This window comes from Polyergus mexicanus, unplaced genomic scaffold (genome assembly GCF_030449975.1).
Source record: "Polyergus mexicanus isolate NDT 795.1 unplaced genomic scaffold, iyPolMexi1.0 SCAF_11, whole genome shotgun sequence".
In the NCBI taxonomy this organism is placed as follows: domain Eukaryota; kingdom Metazoa; phylum Arthropoda; class Insecta; order Hymenoptera; family Formicidae; genus Polyergus; species Polyergus mexicanus.
Window position 1 is genome coordinate 7658469 of NW_027223331.1, and position 8279 is coordinate 7666747.

At 33.3% G+C, this 8279-nt stretch overlaps 1 protein-coding gene across 1 annotated transcript; it reads right to left on the minus strand.

The window, feature by feature from the left end:
* Positions 1-1468: 1468 nt before the first annotated feature.
* Positions 1469-7454, minus strand: LOC138937712 (serine-rich adhesin for platelets). Its single transcript, XM_070304241.1, has 5 exons — positions 7233-7454; positions 4075-7015; positions 3161-3804; positions 2745-2872; positions 1469-2636 (listed from the first exon to the last, which is right to left on the minus strand). The coding sequence occupies exons 1-5, from the start codon at positions 7356-7358 to the stop codon at positions 1694-1696; spliced, it is 4782 nt and encodes a 1593-aa protein (XP_070160342.1). The 5' UTR covers positions 7359-7454; the 3' UTR covers positions 1469-1693.
* Positions 7455-8279: the final 825 nt, after the last annotated feature.

An 8279-nucleotide genomic window follows, 5' to 3' on the forward strand; every position in this document is an offset into this window, starting at 1 on the left:
AGTCTGATTGGCTATGCGCCATGTTGTTACTATATTTAATATATATATATATATCTGCATTTTTCTAACGTTATTCTATCAATAATAGAATAATTTTTATTAATTTGTTATTGTTTTATACTGTAGAAAGAAAGATTAGCTGCGGTCGAGAAGACGCTAGAGATGCTTCGAAGTATTGCATTAACCAATCAGAATAAAGAAATATTTACTCTTTTTGTCCTGATTGGTCAATCAAACGCTTCGAAGCATTTGGAGCGTTTTCCCGACCGTAGCCATAGATAGGTGGAAAGTTTGCAACAGGCAGTTCAGCCGGTTGGCAGCCTTTTTCATATGATCGATATGTAGGTATATTTCGAGAATCGCAATATCGTCTCGAACCGCGACCAGGTGGAAAACGCGCCGCGACAACGGTTCGAATCGCTCCGTGTTTCTCGCAATCGTTATCGTCCAAGAGTGAGTGAATTTCGCGTGTGAAAAATTATCTCTCGCAAAGTATCAGACGTTCGTCATAACGGATTAAATGCGTACGATGGGATATTGTCAATAGGATGGTGCATTGCGATTTCGGTATCGACGTATGTGTCCGTTTTCGGGATTCTCTTCCCGCCATTTATCGTCTCGCTAAAGTACAACAGAAATACAATTGATGTACGATCACTATCGATATGTACGTATAAAGCATTTTATAATTAATTCTCTGTTGATATTATTTGCATCTGCGTTATTATTATTAAAAATATTTTTGAATCGCCGTTCGAATTTTCACAATTTTACATATTCATTTACGTGTGCTTCAAAATGCAACGTGAATCTTTACATCTCTATATCTAAATTCTAAATTAATCAAGATAAAAGGAAAAACGCATAAGAGATAAAATCTGTAAAATCATATCGCGCGCGTGCGCGCGCACACACAAAATATTTGTTATAAACAAAAAAATACAAAAAAAAATACAAAATAGGAAATATACATGTTATAGAAAAAATATATATTTTTCTGTTTCTTAAAAATATTTGTATCTTATAATTTTTCTCTATTTTACAAATTGTAATTTTCTATAAATCATTAACATTTAAAATTGCTCTTAGTCGTAAATTTTACATATTTCTTGTAACATACAAAATATTTCAATTATGCAGAAAATTTCATGTTTTAAATTATTAAAAAATATACCTTGTCAATTTCAACATAGCAGTCATAATTCACGATTTTCAATTTTATATACAATTAGAACAGATAGAACCAATAAGTATTTCATTTTTATGTATAATTACTTCATAATTAAATTAATATACAATAAAAAAGTCAACTTTTTATGAAGAAATTATAAAGATATAAAAAAAATTATATTGGCTATAATTAAATGTAATTTTGTTGTTACATTTTTAATGCAACAGATATTCAAAAATTTCATTTATTGGACGTCTTATTAGTCTTTTAAATTGTTTAGAAATGTATGGTTCTCTTATTTCAAGCTACATTTGTAACAAAAATATGAGCACTCTATTCATTATAGTCATATACACACTGTTGTGTTGTATTTAAGATAAAAATGATTTATGTATTAATATTTGAGAATATGGTCCCTATTTTAAAATTGATCTCCCATAAAAAAAATCCCATCAAATGTAATAATATATATCTGTAAAAATAAGTAACTAATAAAATTATATATATAAAATACTTTATATGTCAGGGTTTTTGTTGCTTATCAGATTTAGTTTTTATAAGTGACACATTAGGTACAGTTAAATTATCACTTGGATCTTGAATGCTTTCTGATGTATTTGTAGTAGTAGATCTCTCGCTATTGGAATTTGAATTCTGAAATTTAGGTGTAGAAGTTCTTCCTTTTAATAGCACAGCTTGCTCGGTGCTTTTACTAGCTTCTTTAATCGATATCGATGACACATCACTGATATCAGGGAGACCATTTGGATCATGCTGTTTCTTAGTAGGAGAAATCATTCTTCTAGCTGTATTTATTGGTGTAACATCCGAATTTGAAGATGAACTAAGAGCACTTGCTTCTCGGGTTTTCTTTAGTGTCGTAACAGCCCAGCCCAAACCTAGTTTTTTCAAAGCAATTTCCATCTCTTCTGGAGATGAAGCATGTTTCAAAATATCTGATGACGGAGAACTCATTATTTCGGAAATGCCAGACAATCCGGAAAAACTGTATAAACTAGTGGACGTTGTTTTATGTTTACTATCTTTATGTGGATTATTAAAATCGGTACTTATAGAAGAACCGAGTTTATCTTTTGCTTGAGATGTAGGTTCTTCAGTGGTTGTGTTACATTGTAATGGTTTATTACATTTTTCGAGCATACGCTCTCGATTCGCTTCAGTTTTTATTGCTGTACCATCAGCTGTACTTTTTATCTTTTCAGGAGATTTACAGATAGTTGTAGTTTTCGGTGATTTCTGTGCAGAAAGCAGTGTTTCATCGGAACGTTTCACGCTGGATGTTGGTGATTTCTCCGAAGAATGTTGATTCTGTTGAACGGATAAAGGAGCCACATGCACTGATGGTTTAGATTTTGCCGGACTCTTAATACTTTTATTAACCGTATCTGTTGTATCAAATTCCACTATCGTTGACAATTCATGTCCTGATGATTCTAATTCTGGCCTATGTTTGGATTAAAATAAAAAAAAAAATGATTCATGAAATAATTAATTTAAAACAAAAATATAATTAGAACATTTGCATTAAACAGAATTATTAGATTTATCTTACCTGTATGGTCCATTTAACAATGTAATAGGTGGTTTGGGTCTTGTACTTATCGATGTCACAATTCCATGATTGCGCGGTATTTTGGGAATACCAGCTAATATGGGAATGAAATCATGTTCTTTCGTTATCTAAAAAAATATCCACAGTGTAAAATGATATTTATATGTCAAAATCGTTTACTTGTGAATAATATTAATTAATATTCTAATATGTTTTCAGATTATTTCTTTTAACATTCAATATGTATTAAATATATATGGATATATATAATTATGATAAATTACTATAAATAATCTTCATATATTTAAATACTTTTTTTTTTATATATATATATTTGCGTTCTCAAGTAAATAAATTTCTACATTTATATTTTTAAGTATGTAGCATATACACAAATAAAAATGTATTTCATTTACCTCTTGAGTAGAAGTAACTTTTTTTGTAATACTATTATTCTTTTCATGTTCTAATGACATGTTATTTTTAAGACTAATATTCTTAGAAGATGACATTTTATGTTGCATAAAAATTTCATCAACTTCTTTTGAGGCGGTGCTTGTCTTGTCCATATTCTTACTTTGTTCCAAAATTTCTTTCGACAATTTCTCAATTACCTCTTCTTCGTGAAGAGAAAATGTACACGGAGGCCAAGAATTACGATCTGACGTTTTTGTTGTCGACATTGCTTGAGGTCTTTGCTGCATTTTAAATCGATTAAGTTGTATATTAACTCTCTCATTGCTTATAATCTTTGGCTTAGCTTTGCTTTCTACTATTTCGGATTTCTGTATACATGCTTTAACTGTATCTATTGATTTACTTCTGGGAGTAGAAGTGACTGCTTGGATTCCTGTTTCACATGAAGGTTCATCTCTTGGAATTGTTTCGCTGCCTATAATTTTTTGTGATTCAAGAAGGGTTTTTGCAAGTTGGGCATGAATTGCTTCTATACTCTCAATCAGTCTCTGCACTGCTTGCGCATCTTCGCGTGCCGGTTTTGATGTAGGTAGTTGCATTAAGCTAGTTTCATCGCTTGGACTGATTAGCGAAAGATCTATACCTGTAATATGTATATGTAATATTATTTCAAACTACAATATTCCAAAATAAATATGCCAAAACAATATTCTATTAATACATTCTAATATATGATTCTAATTAATACATCTAATATATGATTCAATATGTTATTCAATTAGATAGTAGCAGTTAATTATTTAAAGTAATTCATTGTATTCATTGTACCCGCAACAATATAAAAATGTCTTATATTGCAGATAATTAAAACTGAATTATATGTTTAATGAAACTAATTTGTTTAATACTTTACCTTTCTGTTCATTTCGTACTTTTTCAATGAGATCAGTTAAAGATGCTATTCTTTCTGTGCACAAGTTTTGTAAATCTTCATATTTTTGTAATATTTCAGGACAATTCTTCAGTGCATAATCGTGAATATCGTCGAGTTTTGTATGTAACAGTTTACATTCGGGATTTTTGCATATACAGACTTTGGGTGATATTGACGGTTGTTGTATAGGAGTAACTAAGTGTTCCGATGCTGTCGATTTCCGCTGACAAGCATCCGATGGATCTGTTAATGTAGATTGATCGTTTTGTATCGATGAAATTATAGTACTATCATTGGTTTGTGAATCATTCGTATTGTATCTAAGCATTCTGCTGATTCTATCGCGATGTGGAATGTTTGACGGCATCATCATTGTACGCGGCGAAGGAGTTTCCGGTGTAGAGACTGGACTGACTTCTTGTCGTAATCTCCTCAATTCTTCAGGTCTTGGAGTATCTAACATCTCCAAAATCGGTGTAACATTACTTAAAGCATCAAACATCGATTTAGGCTTTACCGGTGGTGGACTTGCGAACGATGTCGATGTATCGGAAGTATCCTTTATTCGAATCCATCTTTTCATTTGCGTGCGAATTCGATATGGTTTACCCGAAGTTTGTTCTTGATCGTTCACTCCTGAAAACGTTTGCGAGCTTTCCGCACTGGCGTCTATCGATACTTTCGTTTCCTGCGATGGGTCTGTGTCATCGGTGAATGCAGATTTACTCACATGTATGTCGACTCTTCTACTGGCTGTATCCACTTGTGTATCTGAGCATTTCGTCTTCTTTTGAGGACTAGTCAGACGAGTGCCTAACTGAGATCTCGAGAACCTCTTCATAGGTGATGTTGCTTTAGAACTAACAGACGTTGAGCGAATCTTCTGATAAACTCGAGGCGATAGTCGCTTCGATATTAATATGCTGCTTTTTCTTCTTTTAGGTGTTACAACCACTTCTTTCTTGTCGATTTCAATGACCATCCCACTAATTTCAGAGCTTGTTGAATCATTACTACTATCATCTGTCTCTGGCGTGATGATAGTAATTTTTGGTTCAATCGGGTGAGGTATTCGTGCAGGTGCATCTCTGCTAGAAAGTGGTATATATGTGTCTTTCTGAGGCAATTCCACTTGTACACTTTTATTCTCTGCTGGACCAGTTTTGTCTAGCTCTGCCTGTACAGCAATTTCAATCTTTTTTATAGGCGATTTACTCGGCTTTCTCACCTTATGATATTTCCTTACACATTTATTGCTATTAGACATATTTATAACTTTAATTTCAGGTGACAAAGACTTGGCAGCTTTCGATGTTTTTGCCTGCGTTTTATCTTCAAAAACCGGTTTTATACTGATATTAAATATATCATCTGGCAAACTTGCACCAAATTCCTGTAACAATAATCTTTTTTGTCTTTCAACCTTTTTCAGCATATCCAATATTTGTTCTTCCCGCGACATTTCAGTATCTTTATCCGGTTGTGTATGACAAACGTCTGTTTCCTCATCAATGAGATGAGGTTCTTGCCATATGGAATACGGTACAGCATTATCTTTCTTTTGCATTGGTAAAGTGATTATTCTTTCCATGAGATGAGGATATTGAACTGATGCACTATCTGTACCAAAAATTTGCTTACCTGCGCGATTCAATTTCTTTTGATGTTCCTCTTGACATCTATTTCTCTGATGTAATCGTGTTTGTGTACTTTCTTCAGTAGACTGAATTTGACTAGCTTTTAATCTGCGCTCTTCTTGTGCAAGATGATCTAGATTCTGCATGAATGCCTGGAAATCTTTCTGCACTTTTTCTCGTAAAATCGCATCTTCACCGCGACGTTGGGCACTTAATTTACGGCTTTCGGATACGTATGTTTTTACATTCTCTGCATCTTCTATCGCTTGTGCTGCTTCTATTGCATTTGGCTCATTTCCACTATCGATTCTTTCAACTATACCAGAAGGTCTCCTGTAGACATTTCTTTGATGCATATTATGATCATATAATTGAACTTTACTCTCTGTTGAAGATGTCTTTGGAGTTTTGTTACATGTGATTTGTTCTGTGATTTCAGAAAAATATGACGAATCGTCGCTAGTTGAGTTGGAACTACTACTGCTGATACTGCTTGTATTATCTGACATATTCTGTGTATAATCTTCCGGATTGTATCTTGCTACTTTTTCAGCCTCAGTTTGTGTACTGCTTATAATTGGCACTGATCTTCGTGGTAGTTGATCATCACTTATATCATTGGCAATATATTCAATGTGATCAACTTTATCTTCTTTTTTTTTTGATGGTGATTTATGAGATTGTACGACAGATTGCTTTTGTAATCCTGAAGGACCTGGTTTCGGTGATGATATTTTCTGTTCTTTTGAATTAGATTTCTTTGCTCTTCTAGGTGACTTTCTTAGGAGCACCTTTTTATTTTTTCTCTTTGGAGTTAACATTTTGTGAACGATTTCTTCATTTGTATCTTCTTGGGAAGAATTTATTTCTGTCCTTTTATTTTCTTCAGATGATGTCGACTTTGGAAGTTTAGCTATCATTGCAGCCCTTGCATTTTCTACTTCTCGCACTTTACGTAATCTTTCTTGATAAGCTGCTTCTACGCTATCTTTCTGTTTTATTTCTTTCATACGTTCTACAGCATCCTTTCCTCTTTTTAAGGCTGTAGCTCTATCTTTCCTTTCTTCTTCTTCTATTATTATGTTCACATCTGGTTGCAAAGCAGCAAGGGCATGAGCTTGACCAATATCTTCCAGATCTTCCTCATATTTCTGTTGTAAGTCCATAATCTTTCTATCATGCATCTGCTCGAGTTCTGATCTACTATCTTTTTCCAACCCCCTCTTTATCTTTTTAGTACGTTCCATAATTCGGTTTGACATTTCCTTTGACTGTTGCCGGACCTGTAATAATAATTTAACATGTCATTTTACAATTTTACATCATTTGACTAATATTTATATCGTCAAGCGCGCGATATAACTGACTACAACTATCGCGTAGAAAATCCAATTCAATTTTATAGATTTTCAGAAACTTGTAGCAAATTACAGATTCATACCTTATTTACATTTTCGAACTGGAGTAAATTAATAAATTTCGAACAAACATGTAGTATACCTGCTCCAGGCGTAACCTCCGCCGACGATCACGTTCATTCTTCTTGATTTGATCTAGATCTGACAGTACCATTCGTCCACGACATATATTTACAGGATTCCCGCTCACAGTAACATGAATTGACATGTTTCATAGAAGGAGCGTTAAACCTATACGAGCTTTTATTAATCTTTAGCTTTGTATATAGTTCAACTCAAATTTAAAATGACAGGAACGGCAGGAACGGCCATTCTGCTTGTTGACTTAGTGGCGGCAATTCAAAAACAATAAATATTCCTAGTGTAATTTTTTATTTTGACACTATCTGGTTACCAGCGACGTAACTGTTTCGCATAAAAATAATTAAATTAATAGAGAAATCGACGAAAATTCCTATAGGACAAACGTAACTATGGCTGCGGTCGAGAAGACGCTAGAGATGCTTCGAAGTATTGCATTAACCAATCAGAATAAAGAAATATTTACTCTTTTTGTCCTGATTGGTCAATCAAACTCTTCGAAGCATTTCTAGCATCTTCCCGACCGCAGCCCATAAAATATTTGCGAAGCTCCGTAAAGTTAGCCGGATCACTTTAACTTTTTAATAATTAAAATTATCTAATCGTTTGGTGATGATTGGTAGCCTAATTAAAACGTTTTGGCGTGGTCAATCGTTTTTTTTTTAAATTAAATAATTAAAATATTGGTGTAAAGTTAGCCGGATATTTTTAATTTTTAGTCTAATCGATTAAATTAGGGCTTATTCGATGCAGAATTCGATGCAGTATTTTAATTATTTAATTAAAAAAAAAAACGATTGACCACCAAACGTTTTAATTAGGCTACCAATCATCACCAAACGATTAGATATAATTTTAATTATTAAAAAGTTAAAGTGATCCGGCTAACTTTACGGAGCTTACTTGCGATACAAGAGATATTGAAAAGGTAGTATACTGTACGATCAACGGAACTTTTGAATAGTCAACGTAGTTGACGAAAGATACGATTGATGGTATCGCGATTCCCAGATGTGCGTATTATGCTAACAGGAAGAGAGACCCGTCT